General features: G+C 34.8%; 1 protein-coding gene across 17 annotated transcripts in view; it reads right to left on the reverse strand.

The window, feature by feature from the left end:
* The window catches only part of PCDH15 (protocadherin related 15), a 755,972-nt gene that overhangs the window by 612,724 nt on the left and 117,160 nt on the right, over window positions 1-26,088 (reverse strand). For 11 of the 17 annotated variants that reach the window (XM_028166694.1, XM_028166693.2, XM_057531449.1 and 8 more), the window contains exon 2: window positions 17,477-17,542. The exons of 3 other annotated variants lie outside the window; for them this stretch is intronic. In XM_028166694.1, coding sequence (XP_028022495.1) covers window positions 17,477-17,542 — 66 coding nt within the window. Of the gene's footprint in view, window positions 1-17,476; window positions 17,543-18,057; window positions 18,073-26,088 lie in introns of all 17 variants that reach the window. 3 more of the 17 variants (XM_007182832.1, XM_007182830.1, XM_007182824.2) reach the window with 1 other exon arrangement.

The raw sequence follows: 26,088 nt of genomic DNA on the forward strand, positions 1-26,088 counted from the left end.
CCCCTCTCTGCACCTTTTTTTTTTTTTTTTTCACTTTTAAAAAATTGATTTTATTGCAGCCAAAACAGTAGAATTAACTGTACATAATAAACTATTATATATACACACACACACATATATATATATATAATATACACACATTTTAAGTTATAGGGAATAAAGTTTATTTTGGCAGAGAGTGTTAAACAAAATTAAAGTTGCATACATAAGTAGCATAACTCAGCATCCTTAATTTGGTATAAGTGTGACACATTTTCTTGCTTTCCTGTGTTCTGCTAAATCACCATAACCTAAACTGCTTTATAAAATTGATACACTGAAATTTAATTTTACTGTTTTTGCTTATGCTCTGATTCCAAACAAAACTCTCCTAACCTCTCTGCACCACCTTTTCCTGTTCAGACCAATTTCCAATCTTTCAGTAGGAGACCAAGTCATGGGGCGACCCAGTTCAAATGTAGTCTCCCATGAAACACTGAAGAGGGAGGGGTTTCAAGAGGACACTATGGCAGAAAAGCCACCTCTAATTGACAAAATTGAGGTAGCTCAATAGACTACACACTGCAAATAGTTGTTCTCTCTGGTGATAGAGCAATGAAAGGAATTCCTGCTATGCAGACCTGGAGCTGCTTCCAACTTATCCCTGAGATTGTTCACGTACCTGAGAACACAGTTCAGGAATGAGGGCCTTAGATTAAAATATACAAAAATACAAAACCAGAATATTATGGGGAAAAAAAAGTTGAAATGCACAAGATATGTCATTTGCCCACAGCTAGTGCAATTGGCATCCTGAAGAAAGTGGGAACCAAGGTAGAGTCATCCAAGGGAGCAAATAAATAAAATTGTATTGGCCCAAAATGGGGTGGGAGTGAGCTTAGAAGCAGCAGGTCTGCAGCTGTTCTCTCAATCACCCCTTTTGCCCAGCATCACAACCCACTGCTTGGGACAGTTTTCAGCACCTTATCCCAAGAGGGGGTTATGAGGGCACAAGATGTGGAAAACCCTTCCTTACTCCTGAGATATTCCATCCCACAAAATACAGTAGCTTATAGGTTGGATCCATCAATCTGATCTCATGCTTAATCTATTTACTCTGCCATGGGACATATTATTCCATATCCTTCTTTAAGAGTAAAACAACTTCCCTATCCAGGCCACTTCCAAAGCTGGAGATTCTGGGGATGGGGCGGGGGGGTTGGGGGGACTCAGATGAAGCATGCAGGAAGGGTTTCCCTCCAAAGCCTCATGTGCATTTGGATAGGACATGATTGGAGTCCCTTTTCCTTCCCCTGACCAAGAGGGAAGAGGGGGCAATGCTGTGGACCCCGGCCTGAGATACATGGCAGTGCCAGCTGCCCCCTACTCACCCTGCCCCCACTTTCTCCACTCTAATGATTGATGCCTGCTTCTCAAAACTTCCTAATCACAAAAGGATAGCTCCCACCCACCGTGGCTCAATTCGGGGCCTCGGAGCATGGCAGGGCTATGGATCTCTTCTTCCTTCTCCCAAAAGGAGGCTCATAAATGGATGTTAAATTTTGTCAAAAGCTTTTTCTGCATCTATTGAGATGATCCTATGGTTATTCTTCAATATCACACTGACTAACTTGCAGATGCTGAACCCTCCTTTATCCCTGGAATAAATCCCACTTGATCAAGGTATATGATCCTTCTAATGTATTGTTGGATTCAGTTTTATATTTTGTTGAGGATTTTTGTATCTGTGTTCATCAGTGATACTGGCCTGTAATTTTCCTTTTTTTGTGTGCTATCAGGGAAATGCTGGCCCCATAGAATGAGTTCAGGAGTGTTCCTTCCTCTGTAATTCTTTAGAATAGTTTGAGAAGGATAGGTATAAACTCTTCTCTAAATGTTTGGGAGAATTTGCCTGTGAAGTCATCTGATCCTGGACTTCTGTGTGTTGGAGTTTTTAAATTACTGATTCAATTTCATTGTTGTAAATCAGTCTGTTGATATTTTCTGTTCCTGGTTCAGCTTGGGAGATTATACATTTCTAAGAATTTGTCCATTTCTTTTAGGTTCTCCATTTTATTGGCATACAGTTGTTTGCAGTAGTGTCTTATGATCCTTTGTATTTCTGTAGTGTTGGTTGTAACTTCTTTTTCATTTCTGATCTTATTGATTTGGGCCCTTTCCCTTCTTTTCTTGGTGAGTCTGGCTAAAGTTTATCAATTTTGTTTATCTTTTCAAAGAACTCGCTTTTGGTTTCATTGATTTTTTTCTACTTAGTCTCTGTTTCACATATTTCTGTTCTCATCTTTCATTTCTTTCCTTCTAACTTTGGGTTTTGTTTATTTCTCTGGTCCCTTTAGGTATAAGGGTAGATTGTTTGAGGTTTTTCTTGTTTCCTGAGGTACGCTTGTATTGCCATAAACTTCCCTCTTAGAACTGCTTTTGCTGCATCTCACAGGTTTTGGATCATTGTGTTTTTTGTTTTCATTTGTCTCTAGGTAATTTTTGATTTCCTCTTTGATTTCTTCAGTGATCCATTGGTTGGTTAGTAGCATACTGTTTAGCTTCCATATGTTTGTGTTTTTTACAATCTTTTTATTATAGTTGATTTCTAGTTTCATAGTATTGTGGTAGGAAAACATGCTTGATATGATTTCAATTTTCTTAAATTTACTGAGGTTTGTTTTGTGGCCTAGCATGTGATCTACCCTGCAGAATGTCCCATGTGCACTTAAAGAATGTGTATTCTGCTGTTTTCAGGTAGAATGCTCTCCATGTATATCAATTAAGTCCATCTGGTCTAAAGTGTAATTTAAGGCCAGTGTTTCCTTATTGATTTTCTATCTGGGTAATCTGTTCATTGATGTAAGTGGGGTGTTAAAGTCTCCTATTATTGTGTTATTGTTGATTTCTCCTTTTATGTCTGTTAATATTTGCCTTATGTATTGAGGTGCTCCTATGTTGGGTGCATATGTATTTATAATTGTTATACATTTTTGGATTGATCACTTGGGCATTATGCAGTATCCTTCTTTGTCTCTTGTAACAGTTTGCTTTAAAGTCTATTTTGTCTGATAAGTATTGCTGTTCCAGCTTTATTTTGATTTCCATTTGCATGGAGTAATTATTCTCAACACCTCACTTTCAGTCTCTGTGTGTCTTTAGATCTGAAGTGAGTCTCTAATAGGCAGCATATGTATATAGGTCTTATTTTTGTATCCCTTCAGCCAGTCTGTCTTCTGATTGGAGCATTCAGTCCATTTACATTTAAGGTAATTATTGATATGTATGTTTTTTTTTTTTAATTTTTAAAATTTTTTTAAAATCATCTTTATTGAAGTATAATTGCTTCACAGTGGTGTGTTATCTTCTGCTTTATAACAATGTGAATCAGCTACACATATGTATGTTCTTATTGCCATTTTGTTAATTGTTTTAGTAGGCCTTTTTTTCTCTTTTTTTGTCTTGTGATTTGATGTCTATCTTTAGTGTTGTGTTTGGATTCCTTTTTATTTTTTTTTGTGTATATGTATATCAATATTTTGGGTTTGTGGTTACTATCAGGTTTTTATATAGCAGTCTATGTATATATAGACTGTACACACACACACACACACACAAAACTTAAGTTGCTGATCTCTTAATTTCAAATGTATTAAAAAAAAACAAAAACCTGCATCTGCACTCTCCTCCCCTCCATGATTACTGTTTTTGATATCATATTTTACATCTAATTGTTTTGTGAATCCCTTAACTGATGATTGAGGATATAGATTTTACTTTTGTCTTTTAACCTTCCTACTAGCTTTGTGCTAGGATAATTTCCTGTCTTTACTGTGTGTTTGACTCTACTGGTGAGCTTTTTCATTGCATTATTATTTCTAGTTTTGGCCTTTTCTTTTTTGCCTAGAGAAGTTCCTTTAACATTTGTTGTAAAGCTAGTTTGGTGGTGCTGAATTCTCTTGGATTTTTGTTTGTCTGTAAAGCTTTTGATCTCTCCATCCAATCTGAATGAGAGCCTTGCTGGGTAGAGTATTCTTAGTTGTAGGCTTTTTCTCTTTCATCCGTTTAAATATATGATGTCACTCTGTTCTGGCCTGCAAAGTTTCTGCTGAAAAATCAGCTGATAGCCTTATGGGAATTCACTTGTATGTTATTTGCTTTTGTCTTGCTGCTTTTAACATTTTCTCTGTAATTAAATGACAAAAATTACAATATGTCTTTTTGTATTTTCTTCTTTGGGTTAATCCTGTATGGGACTGTCTGTGCTGCCTGGACTTGGGTAACTGTTTCGTTTCCCAGGTTAGGGAATTTTTCAGCTCTTTTGTCTTCAAATATGTTCTCAGTGCCTTTCTCTCTCTTCTACCTCTGGTACCCCTATTATGAGATTGTTAGTGCACTTGATGTTGTCCCAGAAGTTTCTTAAACTGTCCTCATGTATTTTCTTTTTTCCTTTTTCTGTTCAGTGTTAGTTATCTCCACTGCTGTCTTCCAGCTCACTGATCCATTCCTTTGTATCATTTAGTCTACTATTCATTCCTTCTAGTATATTTTTCACTTCAGCTATTCTACATCTGTTTGGTGGTTCTGTATATTTTCTTCCTGTTGAAAACATCTAACTTCTCACTCTGTGCATCCATTCTTCCAAGCTCTTTGATTTTTGATCATCTTTATGATAGTTACCGTGAACTCTTTCTCAGATAGATTGCCTAACTCCGCTTCACTTAGTTGTTCTTCTGGGGCTTTATCTTGTTACTTCATTTGAAACATGTTCCTCTGCTGCCTTGTTTTGCCTAAGTTGGTGTTAGTATTTCTGGATATCTGGTAGGTTTCCTGACCTTGAACTAGTGGCCTTCTCTAGCAGACATCCTATGCATCACAGCAGCACACTCCCCTCTTGTCAACTGAGCTATCTGTTCTGGGGTTTCCCTCCTGAGGGCTGCATGGATCCTTTCTTGTGGCAGGCTGACTATGTTGGTGGTCTGGTAGGCCTGACTGGCTCCTAGTCTGGTTGGTGAGACCCAACAGTCAGGACTCTTGTGGAGGCTGCTGTTTGTGGGGCTTGGTCACAAGGCAGCTGACTACAGAACCCCAGGGGGCTCCAGGTCTGGCTTACTGGTGAGGAGAGTCAGGGTTGCCAGCCCACTGGTGAGTGAAACTGGGTCCTGGGGTTAGTGCCTGACTACTGGCAGGCAAAGCCATCCTGGAGTCTGGCTGCAGGGTCAGATGAACTTTAAAGCTAACAATAGATTCTAATCACATCTTTAAGAAGCTATATCATGATAAATATTATCTTGAATATATAGAAGAGCTAATACTTGCTAATCAGTCTCAATGGGTGAAAACTCAGAGGTCTATGTCATTTTTCTAATTCCAGGTGGACCTCTGCTATTGTTTTTAATCTTTAAAGTAAGCTATTTTAAATGAGAAATTCTTTTCGAGGCTTTTTGTTCTCTAAATTTCTCTTCACCAGTAAGACAGAGTTTCCATGATATGCTTTTAAGGCTGTTTACTAAAACTTTAAGAGATCTATTAGAATATAGAGTACTTTTCCTTCACTGGTAGATATGCAAGGATTCAGGAAGCCTATCATAGCCTAAATATCTTAAAACATTTCTTCAAAATATGACACATTTCTGGTATTGTGTGTGAGTATGTGCACAAGTGGCATTGGTAGGTTATGTATATATATTCCTTTTCTGTATATATCATATGTTGCTATCCTACAAAGATGGCATTTAAATTTAATCTTATTTTACTGAAGAAATGGGTTATCAAAAATCAGTTATTTCTGGAATTAAAACTTCTATTTTAAATAACTGGAAATGTAAAATTGCAAATGGAGATTATTTTTCCCATTTAATGAATGCAAACTCACATGACAATTTGACGAATTTTAAATAGTTTGGAGTTTCTTATTTCTAGTGTCTTAGAGAAACTACAAAAGGCTAATAGACCTAAAAACTGAGACATAACATTTTTCTAAAGTCAGACAGTAGTTTTACATAGATACCTTGATATCATATCAAATCATTAGGTTGATATTTTCAGATAGTCAAAATTATAACACCAAAACTTAAAATAAAATATATTTTTGTAAATTTAGTTAGATTATTTTATGAAATGCTTTTAAATATGCAAAAAGTAAAAAGTATGAATACATGAAATATGTATTTCATATTTTAAGATGCCATAATATAGCCTTTTTAAACATTTTAAAATTATATTTATTTTTTCTTAGATTTAAAGTAATAATATGGTTATATTTATGTAAATACAACAGCACTCCCTATTTTTAGTATTATCATAAATACTTCCTCTTTCAAAATGCTCTATTGAACAAAAATTATCTGATTATTGCAGACATTTTCATGCAGGCAGAAAACACTTGAAATTTATAAATTATTTTATGTGCACAGTGAATTTTGATTAAACATTGATTATATTGTGAAATTTTAATAATAACACTTCAAACTATTCTAAATAGACATATATGTGCCATTTAACTCAGATGGTAGTTTGTTTGTGGGATTCATGTTGATGATTTACTTGAATCAAACAAGTTTTTTGAATGCCTGCTACGTACCAGGCATTTCATTACCTTCTGGGATTACAGCAATGACTCAAAGAAGATAGTCTTTGCTCTCATGAATTTTGCAATCTAACATAATGATCCTAATATGTACTTCCCATTTTGAGATAAAAGGTACCATCAGTTCTTGGCAGAAAAAATACTAGCCACAGACTTATATGTTTGCCTTCCAGCTTGCCTTTCTCTCAAAGCATGACTCTATATTTATAGGCCAACTGAACTCTGTTATTTACAGTAGATTCTTCTTTTTTCAACTATTATTTATATAAATACAATTATGTCTTACTCATGTAATATGACCTACAGAAGATATTTGTCACATACCAGGAATATTTGTGCCATCTCTAAATGACTGTGTCACAGAAAAAAGGTACATCTTCCTAGAGCCTTAATTTTAACTAATAGTCAACAATTTAAAAATTTGAAGTTACAGGTAAACATACCATGGAGGAGAATGTTGAATTCACAGTGATACTTAAAATACAACACAACACTTCAAAGATATTAATTTAAATAGCATGCTTTTATATAACCAAAGCCCAAAAGATGATCTCTGAAGCCTTCTAAAAAATATAGTAATACGAATGTCTATGTGGTATCCTATCAATGCCTACAATGATAAAAGTTTTTATATACAAAATAGGAACTTCCAGTCAAAAATACACAAGGTTAGAATCTTATTTAGGATTATATGTGAAGATAGTTTATTCAATTTCAAATTGCTTTTAGTCTAGTCAAAGTCAAGTGTCCGTTTACTTGTTTTGTTTCAACTAAATGAAAAAATAAAAGAAAGAAGTAGCCTATGCTGGAGAATGAAAAAGTACAGAGAAAATATTTTGTGAGACTTAGCTGACATTTTGAAACAAACTAAAATCAAACTGAAATAATTTTCTTTGGGGATATATAATAGATTTCAAAAAACAAATGGTATTAACTGACAAGAATCTATTCATTGTACAACATTTGAGAGACATCAAAATTCAAGATGTTGAATGAATGTGCAAATAATATAAATAAAACGTTCACTTTCATACTTGCTATTCATTACAGGATGGAAATGTAGAGGTATTAACTGGTCATTAGTAATACAAAATTAGAATGAAAAGCTTTGCTTTGAACAATGTTCCATAAAGCTTATTCACTACAAAGGAATCTTAAATTCTTTCTAAGACTTGGGACAATTTTTCAAAGGTAGCATTTAAATTATTCACTCTGTTAATTCACGTATAACCTTTAGTCTGACTCTTGTCTATAAAAGTCCTCAAATCCCTAAAAAACCACTTTTAAGGATAGTATATGAACCCTGTAGAGATTGATGGGTTGCTAGTTCCTTACTAATAATGCCCACATCCTGCCTGTCCTAAAGATTAAGATAAAACAAAGCACATTATTCAGCATTTTCAACAAAACATACTCCTATAAAGATGATCATGTTATTAAGCAAAGTGAACGGTTTTACAAATATTTTTCTGAAATGTGACTCCACTAGCACTCAATCTTCCCTTTTATATTAATGGTGTTTTGAAGACAATGTAATGTAACAAAGATCTCTGGTTATAATTTTTATGGTACCACACTATCAAACTTTCAGACACTCAGTATTTATGTAACTATCATATTCACGTTTACCTTTGGAATGGTTGCAGTAATCCTCTATTATGTGTTAAATGAGGGAGTGATACCACCAAGCCAAACTGAGCAAATTAATGTATTTTCTGATTTTTTTTAGCAGACAGATTGTTTAAAGAGTAAAATTGCCTGAGATTATAAATACCTACACACCCAGTTGCCTATTCAAATTTTTAAGTATCTAAACTAAGATATCGAGGGACTATGAGGGACAGGAAGGAGAGTTATCCTTAGTGATTTCATCTAGCAACCTATAGTTCACTATCAACTGATTTGTTGGCAAACCAAAAACATTTTGAGTAGTTTACATATATTCAATCAACATCCGTCTTCTCTGCTTCAGCCACATTTGTTATCACTCATTTTCTGCAGCCAATTTTTTTGCCGTACCTTAAACTGACCAACTATATTTTTCCTTGTAGCCTTTGAATTTTAATTTTCCTGTCTGAAATGTAAATTTCCCGGCTAAATGCATGGCTCACATCTTCAGTCAGTTTTGGTCAGGGCTCTGCTCAAATGTGGTCTCCTTAGACAGACACCTGAAATAGCACCACTGCCTCCCCACTTGTCTGTCACTCCCTGTTGTCTTGGTCTGCTTTATTTTTTTCCCTAGAGGTCCTGCTTCTGCCACCAGGAGGGCATTGGTTTTTCTTTTTTTCTAGTTTTTCTAGTATACCTTAACTGGTAGCTATTCCTTTCCTACTCAAAACCATTTTAAGAAGCAACCCTCTCAACTACACACAGGTCTGACAATTCAAATCAACGTTTTGTAGACTTGTAAATTTTTGGAGGCAGACAAACAAGGAAAATATACCATCAAAAGCAAGAACAGGTAAAAGGAGATTGTTTAATGCTCTTATAATGAAAAGAACCTTGTTTCTGAGGGGTCCTGAGTTAATAAAGTGTTCTGTGCTAAGCAGCCAGCACTTGAGACTTGAATTAAGAATTACTGTTAGACAAAACTCAGAATCTAGAAAACAAAAATGAGGACTGATACTAAACAAACAAACAAAAAAACCACACAAACAAAAAAACCTTGTCTGTGGTCACCAGTGGCAAGTGGTTTGGGTAGGTTAAAAAGAACAGTACAATATATTATATCTCCATATTCTACTTAAGTAAACCCATTTGTATTTTAACCAAGCTGAATGTACTTCAATGGTATGTAGCTATGACAATTCCACAAACTTTTATTATTGAGTACAGTTAAGAGATTCATTTTTATTCTAAGGAATAAATATATACTATTTACTGAAATTGTACCATCTGATATGAATACAAAATCTAGCTTTAGTTCATCCTTCAGTTTCATGAAGTAGTGATAGATGAAGGGATACCAAGTACTTTCATATTCGTTAATCCATATGGCATACTTAAGCATATTTAGTTGAATTACATTAGCAATCCCAGGTGGAAATATGTGGCATTTGAACCTTTGTTTTGAAAGCTGCTGTAGGAGGTATTTTAAGTCCAAGAACAGTTTCAAATCATCTGAGAGTTATGGTTCTCATCCAGGGATTGCTGAGAACATTTATACCGTTGATTACTATAGTCAAAAGTGACAGTAGTGGTCCATTTCAGATTTCCATTTCAGATTTCCAGTGTCCTAACAGAAAAGTCATACCTTTGTTGCCTGACAACAAAGATCAATAATCTAGAAGCCAATATTTGATCATGAGGAACAGAAGTGAAAAACCACTCATGATAAACAGGAATTGGGGAAAGAGTCATTGGGGACAGGGTAATAGTGGAATCTAAGATCACGCATAAGAAAGAGCAGTTGTAGACAGAATCTCCAGGAGCTTGATGTTAAAACAAGCAATTGAACTTTGGTGCTTCTCCCATCCCCGAGTTCCTAAACTTCCATCAGAGACTCACTCCTCAACTAAACTCAGATTATACAACGTAAGTGTAAACAGTGTGCTGGATATGCAAAGAAAACTCAAAGCCAAGTCCCTTCACGCCCTTCCCAAAACAATGTCATCTTATGGATGTCCTTTCCACCATGCACTTCTCTCATCTTTGTTGCCCAAATTAGGAGTCAAAATATTGGTGGCTTGCAAGCCACAGGAGCCACACAGATATATTTTTGTTTGGCTAATAAAAGGAATCACAATTTAAATTAGAATGACTTATCTTTAATACACAGAATTTCCTATTCTGAAAAAAAATTGAAGGTTTCTTTCTATGTGGTTACGAGTAGAGAGAACCTAATACGTCTTCCTTTCTTGCAGCACACAGACCCATTCTTATTGCCCACCAAGGCCCATGGTCCATCTTCCAATAGTCTATACAGATCCAATACTAGCTTCAATTGTCTGCCCTAGTGACAGGATTTAGATACTCTCTCTACAGAAAAATTGTTCATTATAACAGCATCATTTGGGATTAAGTGTGTGTATGTGTGGCATAATTTAATTCTATATTATTCAGATTTATTTCTATTAGACATGAGATTAAAATAAAGGATTTAAAGAAAAAGGAAAAATAGAATAGAATGGTCTTAAGTGTGTTTTTCATTTCCTTAGAAGCCAAGGGTTACTTTGCACAACTTAATCTTTTCATCATCATTAACATTAGCATTCTGAAACTTAAACAGTAAACGAGAGCCACTATCTTGAACAGAGTTGTTTTCCTTGTATAAAACACCCTAGCTTGCTGCCCTTTTTGACTTCTGTCTGCTTTGTATAATTTTTGACTTCTGTCTGCTTTGTGTACTTCTCCTGTCCCTTATTTTATGATCATTTCATTAGATCCAGCAATACCATTGTATGTTAGGTGCTATAGAGTAAACAAATGAGAAAAGGAATATCAAAAATGAAATATGATTAAATGTCAATATAATTTTAGATAACTTGAGATAAATAACCTATTTCCCTAATTCTTAGAAAGTTTTCAATTTACTTATTTCACAGTTATATATTCAGAAGTTTGCAGCTGCTGACCTTTCATAAAATAATACTTTGGCACAAATGAAAAGAAGCGGATGCAGCGTTGCATATGTAGCTCCTCCAGCAGTAATGAGCAGAGCCAAATTGTTTTCTTCTAGGACAATTGTCTTAGTCACTGTAATAAGAGGATTAAAATACATGAGGAATTGGACATGATTTTTTTTACATCAGCTTAGGTCTAATATTGACAAGTGTATTTTGGATAGTTTCATTTAACTTCTTCAAAACTTACAAAAAGTTAAATTTCCTCATCAATGTGTATGCCTTGCACTAGAAAGAACTCAGAATGACTTAATGATGACTGGGAAAAGTAAAGAATAGAATAGCAAAGAAATTTGTCATCATGATTTTGGGGCTATGCAACATCCACAGCAATCTAGCCAGAAGACCACTAATATCTTATAAAAATATTTAATATTTTGGCAGTTAAGAATCAAGTTTGGATGTTATAAAATTATAGAACAATGGGAATATATTTTTCCCTATTTATCCAGAAAAACAAAACTCTCATATGGCACTAAAGGTCATTTGCTTGATGTCAATGCGGGTGATCTTGTATAACCCGAACAAAGTTTTAGTCTTAATACTTCAAAAGCTTGTACAGTCATCTATTAATCTACCTTCATCTATATAGAACTTCTATTGTTAGAGTTGCTGTGTTTCATAAGGCTTTATGCAGCAGACTATACACTTATTTTTTTAAAATTATTGTTTCAAATAGAATTCTAGGATTTGTTGACGAAAACCACCAGAGAGAGAAACACTATTTACCTTAGTGATAAGGCAACAATGCAGAATAGAGGTAGGATAAAAGTGCCTTAGAAAGTAACTGTTTAAAACCAAATCCTTAGAACTATCCCTCCCATAGGACATATATACTAGATCCCTCTCTCGCTTTTATTTTCATGAGTAAAGCTCTATACAAATTTTCAAAAGCTTAATATCTAAGAACATGTTCTATACTTCAGGTTTCATTTAATATGTAAATTATGTTGGCAACACTTTGTTATATGTCATATTTGAAATAACCAGGATCGTTATCATAGAACAGAGAGAGAATTAAATCCAGATCTTAAGCTGTATCTTTGTCCTGACACATTGAAAGAAACATGGCCTAAGAATAGGCCCAGATAAGGATTTCTATCTTTAATAACATTTCTCCCAAACATTTACATGAGCTGAGGACTCTGTCTATGGCAACTATATTGAAACATTTTTCCACCTACTATATAATTTCTAGCACCTTTAACCTCTTGGTGGCATCTTCAACCACTTTCAGTTTAGAACATTGTCATCCAGTCTGCCTGATAACTTGCCATCTTGGTTTCTCAGTTTGCTCTCTTCTCAGCATCTTGTGCAGTCTCATCTGGGGTTCTAGTCATCATCTACTAAGAGGTATTCTACAGAGTTTATTCTTATTCCACTATAGTTGTTCTTGCAAAAATTTTCCGCCAGTTTAGATATTGCTCTCTTTAGAGAATGAAAGAGAAGAATGAAGATAAATAGGCAAAAAGGGAGGGTTCTGAACCCTTGGATGTAAAAAAAACAAAAAAACCACATTACACTTTTTATTTTTTTTTACACTTTGTTTAAACATTGGGAATATTCATAAAGAAACATTGGTTATTTAAGACTTTTCTTTCCATGAGTGCAAGACCTGTTTTACTAGGAGTATGTGAAACTCTACTTGCAACCCTTTGGAGGTGTGTAAGGCAGAGTTTGGCGAACTCCCTTGCTATAAATCTAAGATATGTAATTGGCAACTAGAAGGAAAGAAGAACATCAACATAAAACTTTAACCTTCTACTCTTCCAAGCTTAGTGATTTTTGACAATGAAAGGAAAAGGATGATGACGAGCAACTTGCAAATGCCCCTCAACAACATAATTGTTTCTAATGAAGAATCAACTTCCCTTCACTCCCCTAGCTCCATGCTTGGGCCAGAGAAACCCCACAGAAGGAGTGACCAACTGAATTCATTGTTCCTTTCTATAACCTCCCTAGAAGTACAGGAGGGTCTGTAATACTCAACCCAGTTCACACCTGGTTCTGCCATGTGCCCTGACCAGGACACATTCTCATTGAATCAGCTGTGGCATCCTCTGTTGGCAGCTCCTTTCATAATGTGAAGACACTCCATCCATCATCTTTCACTTCTCAAATTTGCTGTGAGCCCACAATATCTTAACTGGAAAGCCATAAAGAACATTTAGGATGAGCCTCCTAATCTCTCACCTACATAGTGATATCCTTTTGCCTCTGAACCTGTCTATTTTTGTACAATTGTGGTGTTATGTTCAAGCCATGACTTCAAATCATTTTCTTGTCCCCTTGACTCAGCAGTGCCTATGTATTTACCCAGTTTCTAAGAATTAGTCTGAACCAGTTGTTCCAAAGTCTTTTTGAATGCCATTCCATAGTTGTTGTAAAGCAGCCAGGGCCCTGACTTGGCTGGCACCCAGAGGCAAGGTTTAAATAGTTCCAGTATAACTGTTCCTGACCTCACTCCTTCCAGTAAGGACTCAATGCCATTAGGCAACTCTGAGTCCAGTGAATCTAAAAAAGGTATTTCCAGAAATATTTTTTTAAAACTTAGTTTTTTTAGAGCAATGTTTTAAGTTCACAGTGAAAAAGAGAGGGAGATAGAATTTTCCCATATAACTCTTGGCCCCCTTACCTTCAACGTGCATAGCCTTCCCCATTATCAACATCATTCACTAGAATGGTACTTTTTTTTTTTTAACCAAGGATGAACCTACATTGACACATCATAATCAGCCAAAGTCCACAGTTTACCTTAGGTTTCCTTTTGGTGTTGTACCTTTTATTGGTTTGGACAAATGTATTATGACATATATCCATCCTTAGAATATCATGCAGAGTGTTTTCACTGCCCTAAAAATCCTCTTTGCTCTGCCTATCTTTCCCGCACTCACCCCTGGAAACTACTGATATTTTAATTTTTCCCATATTTTTATCTTTTCCAGAATGTCATAGTTGAAATCATACAGTACATGTTTCCTTCGGATTGGCTTCTTTCACTTAGTAAAATGCACCTAAGTCTCCTCCATGTCTTTTCATGGCTCGATAGCTCATTTCTTTTTAGTCTGTATTTGTCTGGATGTACATAGTTTACTTATCTATTCACTTACTAAAGACATCTTGCTTGCTTCCAAGTTTGGGCAATTATGAATTAAGCTGCTATAAATGTCCATGTGCAGGTTTTTGTGTATACATAAGCTTTTCTGGAAAAAAAATTTAGATATTTTAAAATAATCTGTCTGTTTCTTGGTACACGTTCTCCTCTCTAAATGCAAATACTCATTAAACATTTTTTACATACTAGTGCTAGAGCTTTCTGGCGGTGGTCAGGAACCAATGTGATTCTCTTAATGGGTTGACTTTGTGTTCTTACCATGTAAGCTTGATTTTCTGGTAGTTGTGATGAAAATAAACTCCTTCAGATCGAGGTTCAGATCGAGGGTGATATAATGAATCTGTTATCCATATACTACTGAGGACAAGGACCAAGGAGAGGAACAATCTAACAGGTCCCAGGGTGAGAAGGAAGTTTATGGATCTCTACCTGTTAAATTTTTAATTCTTTCAAACATATACAGATGTGCAAATTAATTTAGCATATATATTCATAAAAAGGAAATATTTCCATCCCACAGAGTATAAAAATCTTGAAATATGCAGATGCATGTGACAAATAATGGACATTCTATGAATGTACCTTAGTGACTTATATAAGAAAATTAAGTATATATTTTAAAATACCTGAGTTAAAAAAGAAATACCCGAGTTATTTAAAAGCTATACTATAGTAGTATAGTAGAGGATGTATTTGGCAATGGAGATTGTTCAGCTGTAGACATCAATAAAGTAAGCCAAAAGCAAGTTGACACCCAAACTTACTGGTCTGGCTTAATAAAGGATTTGCTATGCCTTACTTTTAAGAAGCCCCAGAACATTTAAAAATAGGTGCTTATTTTTCTGGTAAAATAGGATACCTACATGTTTTGTTACTACCAATTAAAAAGATGCAAGAAAAAAGAAACCAAGAGTTTAAGAGCCAGCCTAGAATTAACTGTCCTATTGGGAAGTTTCCTAGATTGCCTAAAGAAAAATATGAAAACACTTTCATGGATTGTTTCCTTTAGACTTTTAAGGCAAGAATGATTGCACACTACATTGTAATATCTGGCAGAGGTTCATTTGATCACCATATTTTTAGAAATTTAATGTGAAAGAGAAATGTAAAACATTTAATCTCTAGATTGGTATTTATACTCCTTATGATGACACTCAAATAACTTTGGCAGCATTCTGAGTAGTTGGCAGTTTCTACAAAATATGCCAATTAAAGAGCACAGCAACTACATCATGTCACATTCTTCTAAAATATAAATATTGAACTTTCACCACATGCCATCATGCAGAACTGCTATGACAACATCTTTGTAGACTTCCTGAGCTCCCTTAAAAAGTGGGATCTAATCAACACAAGGAAAGGTAAACTATCATTACTGTGGCTATAATTATCTGGTTGGCAAAATAAGCTCTGTATAGAATTACATGTTAAAACAACTATTTAGTAAAATTAAATGCTTTAGTTCATCTCAGCTTATATGTTCAAGGGAATTGGTGAACAATGAGAAAATATAGATTGGTTTTCTATCACGTTTATTTTTTTGTCTCTGGTTGAAAAGCAAACTTTTTATTGTAGGACATTTAGAAAACAGATTTGTTGACAGGAAAGTAGTTAACGATAAACATAATCTTACATGTGAGATGAAATTTTTCTGGTATAGTATTTATATATATATTTTTTCTGCAGATACATATAGGACTTATTTCTAATTTATTTAAATGCATCCTAATAACTCATTATCTTCATATACTTTCAAGCTCATAGGAACTTTTTAAAAATAAACCTGTGTAATTTTTATAATATTTCTATAATTTAGTATAGACACTTAAATTTGTTTAAACAAAGGCCAGCAGTGTTGTGGACATTTTTGGCTGATTCCAAAGGAAGTGAAAGATGTTCAAGAATAAAAATTTATGCCAATTCTTCTAAGAAGTAAAAGAAATGTTTCTAGTACAGCATAATAAATACTGATACATGATAAAGTGAACCAACACAGGTATTATGTGTACTATAGAAATTTTCAAAATACACATAGGTTGAATTTCAGGGAAAAGTCACTTTCCAATAAACCACTTGACATTCTTTTTTAAAAAGACATCAATCTGGCAAAACAGTGTTGAGCTTAGACAGAAAGTACAAATCAAACCCAGCGGAAAGTCTGTTACAGAATTAGTAGACAAAATGAGCCACAGAACATTCTCATATTTAGAATAGTTTGAAATTGAAACCAAGACTCAAGGGATTTCCACTTTACTGTTACCTAATAGAGGAGGAGAATCTCTAAATATCTGTAAAGTTTAGTGAGACTAGGAGAGTGTTGGGGGACAAAAGTGCTAATTTTTTGTTAAGGAAAATTAAATTTTTGAAGACTGTAATATAAATAAGGAATTAGTTGTTAATTATGGCAGATAGACTGAGTGAAAATTCAGATTTCCTCCTCTGCTCTAGACCTTTTGTCAGTTTTCTGTTCCCAAGCACTTTGTTTTCCTAGTAACTATTCTTTTTTTTTAAGATTTTTTTTTTTGATTTGGACCATTTTAAAAGTCCTTATTGAATTTCTTACAATATTGCTTCTGTTTTATGTTTTTTGGGTTTTTTTTGGCCACGAAAAAACCATGGTCCATGGGATCTTAGCTCCATGACCAGAGATCAAACCCGCACCCCCTGCATTGGAAGGCAGTCTTAACCACTGGACCACCAGGGAAGTCCCCCTAGTAACTATTCTTAAATCACCATGTCTAATAGATTATGGATCTTAATCCTTACCAGATTGTAGCAAATTTAAATTAGCAGTACAGAGCTTACCTTGTGGTCCATTTCTTTTGGAGAAATACACTTGGTAACAGTATGTGTGATAGTCAACTCTACCTATTGACAAAGAAAAGTTCTAGCCAGTATCTAGATGCATTCTTAGACTGCTCGTGAATCAGATGACTTCTCTGTAATCAAAACTAAACATTTCTATTCATTAAGTCTCTCATAATGTAATCCAAATAAAGTATTTCCAGTTAATGTCCTAATTTAAACTCATACAGGGAAGAAATTAAAGAGGAACTTTCAGTGGATTTGCTTTGAAGCTTTCATTTAGTACTTCCACACATATCAAATCTAGGTTTGAAATGAGAAATCCCTCTTAGATTAAGTCACTTTTAAAACACATAGCTTACTCACCATTCCGACTCTCTTCATCAATGGCAACTATGGTGGCTGGTGGTCCCCCCCTAGCTAGTTTGCAATCTAAAGAGAAAACAAGACAAAGTAAGAAGTAGCTACTGCAGGAGCACTCACCCTGAGATTAAATTCATTGAGATGTATATTGATATTTAAAAAGAAAAATCCTACAATCAAATTAATATGCATCATTACTTTTAACAATTTTTTATTCAAAAAAAATTCTCGTAAGAGCTATATAGATTCCTTACCACATCGTAACAAAGACAATTTGTATACCGTGAAACTGTTCAAATCTTACTGGAAAACACCAGCAGAGACCACTGGAGAGCAGAGGTCCTTCAGGACAGAGATAATGGGATGGTAATTTAACCCATAAAAATAACATAAAGGGATGATTAACAAGGATAAATTGTAATTAAAGCATCACAACAGAAACAAACATAATTGGCCTTTAATTGTGATAAAGGGTCTAATTAAAAAGAGTGAATAGATCTTTAATAATGTTCTAAAGAGAATAAAACAAAGACAGACAAGCAATGTTCACGAGGTTGTTTGAGATTTTATTTTTGTCATCTTACCCTCATATTGCCAGTCTGGAGTCAAAAGTATAGAGTCATCAATGGAAGCAGATCAGAAAAATGAAAGAAAGGAAGAAAGAATACATGTATATATTTAGCGAGGATTTAAAGACATAAATAGCATTATACAATAACAGATAAATCACCTAATGATTTCTGGAAATGAAATACATAAAATCCTTAGATTTTTGTAATTCTAACACAGTAGTAACAAGTTAACTTGATAATGTATGTCACTAACATCTTAAAAATTATAGATCAACTCGAACATAACATACAGTACACCTATGTGTCCTATGAAAAGGTAAATAAAATTACTTATGAATTGTCTATTATCCCTGTGTTGAATAAACCTTAAGAATAGTGCCTGTCAATCAGTAGTGATTAATTTGTTATTTCAAACAATGCTAATACCGAAGTATCTCATGATAATGAACATATAAATAGTATCATGAGCTATAACATCCATGATAATCAAAATGTGAAGGTTTTGCCTGGAAGATGTCACAAGTACACTTCTGAGACATAAAGCACTCTCCCAGGAGGTACGCGGTCAGCCTGATAGGGCTGTGTCACACAGTTAAATGTACATGGCATAGTCCTGTGACTGCAACATAAATTGGCTTAAAGCCGTCCAAGTATGTGTGCTATTTGGAAGATGATTTCAAGGTTTACTATTTATCTATTAAAATTCTGCTATTATGTTCATGGGCATGAATAAAAAAGGCTTTGGCAAGCAGTGTTCTATATTGTAAGATATGTGCTCTCCCATATGAAGCTTAAAATATCAGAAATCTCCAGTTTTTCTCTCTTCATCCTGGTCAGTATTCAAGGAGTTTCAGGTCACAGCATTTTTAGATCTAGAATACCTCATTACACTTCATCCTCTCCTTCCTATACCCCCTGACATAGCACAGATCCTCACTGTTTGTCACCTCTACTCTTGCAGTGGTTTCCTCACTGATCTCCTAGAAGCTTTGTTCTCATCCTGCATTCATTTATTCATTTCATGAGAATTATTTTATGCACCCAAATCAAAGGTAAAATGATGGCATTTCTCTGCCCAAAGAACTTAAGTTTCCTTTGGAGTGAAGAAAATTGTCTTAGGATATCATTCAAAGGATGTCATGGTCTTAATATTGTTTACTTAGAATTAAGCACTGTGCCCTTCAGTCACATCAGAGCCCTTACTCTTGCTAGAACGTATCTTGCATTATTAAGGAAGTTTTGTTACCTAAATTCATTTCTGCCTCTACTCCTGCCTGGCAAGTCTCTGCTTCTCTTGGTAGAACTAGATTTCACCTATTCCACAAAAACTTGTCTATTTCCCCAGTCAGAATTTATCTTTTACCTCCATGTTCTCATAATACTTTGTTCATCTAGTTTTTTATTCATCTATGCATTCAAAAATTATTCAGTCAAATTTGTAGATAACTTACTACGTGCTGAACATGGAAATTAAAAACCAACAACTTCTTTCTTCATGGATCTGAGTGATCAGATAAAAGAAAGACTCATAAACAACCACATAGGTATGGCGCAGTGTGGTCTATGTGAGTCAATTCCTTAATAAATTCATTAACAACACAAACGATTAAAATACAGAGAATGCCTGCTGGGAGTGGAAATGGGATACACAAGAAGGCAGAGGCAATCTGTGGAAAGAATAAAGGAAACATGACCAGTTCTTACAGGATGCAATTCTTAGATTACCAACATGCCTTCTGTTTGTATTTCAAAGAGTAGTTACCTTTCAAAACTATTTTCTCTCTCTTCACTCTCCTTCTCTTTCTCTCTCCCTCCCTCCCTCCATATAATATATATATAATATTTATATATGAGGTCACTGCCTTAGTTAAGATCCTCATAGCTGCAAAGTAGAGAAAAAGTGTGGTGAATCTGCATGTGAATATTGACAGAGGAATAGATATTTAATCAATAACTTTATAGGCAGGCAGCATAAAGGGAAAGGAAAGAAGGAGAAAGCTAGGCATACATATACAAAAACCTCTCACCATTTGGTTACTATTACACTTATGGGTAGACTTTTTCTACACATCTAAGTCAAGTACGACTCCCCATATTCCAGCCCTACCTCCCTCCCTTTCCCTTCCCATTCTCAGTTCATTCTTTAGTCATAACAAACCAAATTTATGTTTGTTGTGCCATCTGCCAAAATGCCCTTCCTCCTCTTCTACCCCTGGTTAACTTCTATTTCTCTTTCAAGAACCTGGCAAGGCATCACATCTTCTAGAAAATCTTCCTTGCTGTTGTCTAGATTAAATGCCTCTTCTCTGCATTCCTTCAATATATACTGTATTCCACTGGAAAAATTACTTCATAAAAAATATATTAGTATTTTCTTCTCATAAAAGCTCCTTCAGACCAAGTCTGTGTCACATTCATATATCTAAGTAACCTCAGAATCAGACTAGAGTTGATCCTGAAAGAATGTTTGTTGAATTTTTCTGAACTGCAGTCAGCCCAGCTGCAGTCTCTCATTGAACATCCCTCCATGAATGCTGCTCAGAAGTCACTGTTCTCATTATGTCCTCGCCAACAGAAACAGCCCAGGAATATAGGTGCAGCTACAGTTCCTCCCAGTCAGACCCCTTTAGATGACTTTCACTCAGCTTTATTCTTCTAGCAGCTTCCAAAACCCCACAATAAGATATTTTTCATGCCCAACCAATAAACTTTCTTTATTCTGAATCAAAACAAAAATGATTAAAAAATTTTGACTCACAACACTAATGAAGGAGAGGTTAGTCAGATACACAAAAGTAATCTATTAATAACGTGGTTCACAACAGCCTAAGTGTTTGCTTTGGAATGATGTGTTCATGAAAGTATAGTTAGTTTTGAAATGCACAAAAATATTTTTAATGACAAGTATATTCAGAACTGTCTTGAAAGAAAGTAATTTTGGATGGAGTAAACAGGATGTATTATGTATGCAAAATATCCACATGGAGATCAAAGTGAAAACTAGAAAGCAATTTGAGGGCTGGGTGATCCTGTTCTCTACGGTCTTTGGATAATCTGTCTGCCAAGGAAAGACAGGTTAGCTGATGATGCCTGTGCCTTGGAACAAACTTCTGTAATCTATTTAATTTCACCCTTGACTGTCCAGGTTAAACCACAAATTCATTGTTTTTCGTGCCTCAAATTTCTAACCTCTCAGGCCCCTACCTGATTCCCATATCCAATTTGTTGTAAAGTGCAGGATATGAATACAAATAGCTGAATGCCCAGGGTGATTTATTTCTGCAAATTTGTCATCAAGCTAAAAATAAGCCATATATTTTTTCTGTATATTTTAAAATTTCATGCAACAAGTCAGATTTAAAACCTAAAACTGTATTAGCAAGATATGGAATGACTGGTTTCAAATGAAATGAACCTGTAATATGCTGTTCTTATTATGACCTGAAGCTTAAGATCATGTTACTCTACAAAGGGAATATCCAGAATTGTCCAAATATGTTCATTCCTTACTAGGAAGAGAGAACAGCTAGGTAGACCCTATTTCCACCTTAGCCTATTCTCAAAACTTCCATTTAAGTTCAAACAGTGTCTTTTCAATAAAATTTCAAATATATTGACTTTTTTCTTATATTAACATGGCAATTGCCATCAATATGTCCAATGACTAGCATATTTCCTGCCTAGACCTCTCCTCTGAGTTTGGGTCCTGCTGCTCAGACAACATCTGTACTTGCAATTTCAAAGGTGCCTTAAATGTAACACTCCAACATGGATTCTAGTTGCTACCCCCAGACCATACCTGGCCTCTTCCAGTATGTACTATTTCAGTGAATAGCACAATTTTGCACCAAGTTGCATAAACCAGAAACCAGGGGGTCGCCTTTGAGCCTGCCCATCACCCTTGCTTTTCTATGTTGAATCCCTCAATAAATCTTGACTTTCATTACTACAGAAAAACTTCTCATATCCACCTACAACTTTCAATCTGATGTCACTATGCTAATCCAATCTCTTACCTAGTCTAAAAGGTTTTCCTAACTGTTCACCCTACAGTCAATCTTGCCCCACTCTTTTAATTTTCTATCTTTAACCACAGTGATCTTTTACAAATTAAAACATGCTTACCAGTTAATGATGTACCATTGCTTTTATGTTAAAACAAAATTTTCATGGTCTACAATCCTCTGTATAGTATGATTTTAGAATGAAAACCAAAATATATGGCCTACAAGGTCCTGCATGATACCGCCTTCTTCTTCCTCTCCAGTCTCATCTATTTCCATGTTCTCACTTGCTCTCTGCATTCCAGACAGGTTTTTCTTTTCGTTAATCATGCTATCTTTTGTCCTGAGCTACCTAAAGATCTTTCCAGATTGCATTATTTCTTATTTCTAATCTTCACACTCAACCCATTATTCACTTATATATTCTTTAGATTTTAACTTGTGCTTCGCTTTTCCAGAGAAATCATTTCCAATCCTCAGGTTCCCTGATATATACTCAGTTAATTCTGCCTTCTAATATCAAGTTATGAGTATCTGACTCCTCACTGACAGAAAACGCAGTGATAATCTAGATCTTGTTTCTGTTCCTCAGAGCTGTGTTCCCAGGGCAAAGTTCCTGCCACATAGTTGTCAGTAACTGTTTCTTGAATGCAAAAATGAAGAGCCTTGACCAAATTTGCAACAATTTTTAAAAAGCCCTCTATAACTTAATCTTTTTTCTTTTTAATGTTTGAAATGTCATTTTCATATAAAAATAATGGGGAAAGAATGTGTAACAAATTAGTTATTAAAAGACAGGACCACTGATACTACCTCAGCAGAAATGCGAAGGGTAGCACCACATGCCACCTGCAAATATGTCACTTTGGCATGTGGAGCTGAAGGCAGTACAGACCCAGCAGACTCAGCAAAAGCCTTTTATTTTTTTCATCCTCCTTTTTAACAGCCTAAAAGAATTTAGAAAGGGGGCCTGTACCAGGAAGAGAGCTATTACTAGAGATAATTTTTTCATCTGAGAGAAGTATCTGCATGCAGGGCAAACATTTGTTTACTGAACGTTTCCTTTTCTCATCTTCCTGTGAACTCCCTCTTTCCCTTTGAAGTCTCAGACCACTTATCCCTTTCCTTAGCTCAGGATGGTATTTAAGCCTCAATTGCCTGGTTGTGTTTGAGTCTCATATTTTTGTACATGATTAAATTTGTTTTTCCCCTGTTAATTGTTCTATTACAGGGAGGTCTCAGTCAAAAACCTAGAAATGTAGAAGAAAAAATTTTCCTTCCCTATGAGGAAAAAGCTACTATTCAAGTAAAGAAAGAGACAGTTTTGTAGGAATTCAGGATTTTGAGGGATTAGTTATGAAAGATCATAGAGAGCTCAGAATTATAAAGAGGAATAATGAAAAGAGAAGGAGAAATTTTTCACTTGTTTCCAATTATTTATAGTTTCTATTAGAATTCTACACTCTGATCATCCAATTGACTGAACTGAAGAACTATTACGGAGCAAACTTACTCCAGTATCCTATTAATGGCAAGGATGCATTCCAAGTTACTTCATGATTTTATCAAATTGCATCTTAAAGAAATAAAACTCAAAGACCTCAGATATCAAAGCTCTCATGATATCAAAGATCACAAATACTTTCGTGTCAGTCTTTTAGAAATTTTACTCGGCCATTTCCTTACCAGCTCCCTATGATTATCAGTGAATTCTAGCACTTAGCAGAGTATTTGACATACTATACTCATTCAATGTATTTGTTGAACTAGGGAACATCTTCCTCCATGGTAAAGGAATAAAACAAATAACCAATTAAATCATTATTATTCATCATTTCAGATCTTTTGGGGAGTGTTTAAAGTGTTAAAGGAATTGATTCCTAGTACAGTATAGAGCTTGATAACATGTGCTTTGGAGTCAGAAAACCAATTTTTACATCCTAAACTTGGCTTTTAATAGCTGTGTAAATTAAGTAGATTATTAACTTCTTATACCTCAGTTTAGGTAAATAGGTGTAATAGTAAGTATAACTACTTCATAGATTTATTACAAGTATAAATGAGATAATCTATGATAACTTCATTTTGCCTGGCAAAACGTACAGGCAGAATAGGTGCACCTTAATTTGTACAGTATCATTATTTTAAGGAATGTATTTGGAAAATCATTCCTATTTTTTTCCCTTTGACCAAAAGGTGGCAGAGAATCCCTTGGATTTCCCTAAATTTTCAGTGAGGGCTGATCTTATTACATATGTGGTTGTGAAGTGCATTCTCATTAAGAATAAAAGCAGCCACATGACATGTCACTGATGGTCTGTATGGACAGAAAAATTGGAATTCTTGTTCCAGATATCAACCTAGAACCACTATCCTGGACTGAATTTACTAGAGGCAAATAGAATCCTTGAACTCCAGGTTTTAGAAAATAATGTGCTCACAATGACCCACTGGTCCCACAATAGTCTGGAAATGCATTGGTGTCCAAATGATCAAGTAGAAATATCATGAAAGAGTCACAGATTTTCTGAAAACTCTACTCTTTTCAACATTCCTCTATTATCACTTTGGATATTCAAAGTCATCTGGTGTTTCTTATCTAGAAGCTTTCATTTTCATACACACACACACACACACACACACACACACACACACACACACACATTTTCTCTCCCCTCTCCGTCTCCCTCTGGATCAGTCACTTAGTTCAAAGCAATTTGGCCTCTCATTCAAAGGAGTACTGCGCTCTCAAAATTTCTGGCTGCACAAACATTTTATTTTCAATTTGCTTGTCACAAGCAGTAGCAGAGAGACTATTCTTATATTTTTCTGTTGATCTTTGGAATATTCATTTCCTGGAAAATACACATAGGAGTGAAATTGTAATACAAAAACTCCTTGTTTTACATTTTGACTCTCTCATCCAAAAGAAAAGGAGTTTGACCTTGAAATTTATAAGATCAATAGAACTATAAGTTGTAAAACTGCAGTCAACAAATAGACCATAACTGAAAAAGCAAAATGAACTGAGTAAGCTAAAGGACATTACAAGTAAGTCATTTTCAATTCAAGAGTAAGATATTAGAATTAATAGATTTCAAATATTACCATGGAGGAAGGAAGGTGTATTTTATGATGCCTTAGTGTCATCATTAATTGGATTATATAATTTGATTACGATGTTCCAACAATATGGTCTAGTAATGCCCACTGAAGTCTTTAATGATTATTGTTCTACATCACTGCTTTCATTAGGACGATTTATCGTAGTGGCCATGGCTCCCTCAATCTCTACATTTTTTTCAAAAGTTACTATTTATTTCATATTCGAATTGGTCTATCAACAACAGTAACATTTAAGATTTTTACATGGTTGGCATTTGGTGAGAGAAACCCATTCTCATTCTTAAGAAGTTAATGGATCTAAGTAATAAAAAGATAAGTAAAGGGCTGCAGGAAGAAGGCAGAACAGGAACTGAATTGTCAGAAGTCTGATCAGAAGATCAAGTAGTACTTTTAAAATTATTTTTGTTCACTGGGAATATTACTATAATTCATTATTTTATAATTTCATGTAAATACATTGTCAAATATGTTAGTATTTGTACCCAAGTGTAATGTTCTTACTTAATTCACACTGCATGAGTTAGAAGCTCTTTGAGTTTTCTTTCCATTGATAGCGACAGTTTTTCCTTACTCATATAAACTTCCGAAACAGAATCATAACTACGTTTGAGGAATATGACATGGATGAAATAGTTCTTGGTCCAAGGTATTATGTCACCACTGACATCAGAAGAAGCAGCATGGTATTGTGGTTATGGACATAGCCTTGGGAAACAGACTGTCTAGGTTCAATACTAGCCACATTTTAGCACTTGTTAGCTTTTAAGATCTTTGAAAGTGCCTTAAACTCTCTGTAGCTCAGTTGCATTAGTTGTAAAACTGAAATTATTGTATGGAATAGTGATTGGCATATGGAAGTGCTTTATAAGTTATTGTTAGGTAAATTCTATTTTAAACAAATGAACTAATCACA

The sequence above is a fragment of the Balaenoptera acutorostrata genome, chromosome 16 (assembly GCF_949987535.1).
Source record: "Balaenoptera acutorostrata chromosome 16, mBalAcu1.1, whole genome shotgun sequence".
Taxonomy (NCBI): Eukaryota; Metazoa; Chordata; class Mammalia; order Artiodactyla; family Balaenopteridae; genus Balaenoptera; species Balaenoptera acutorostrata.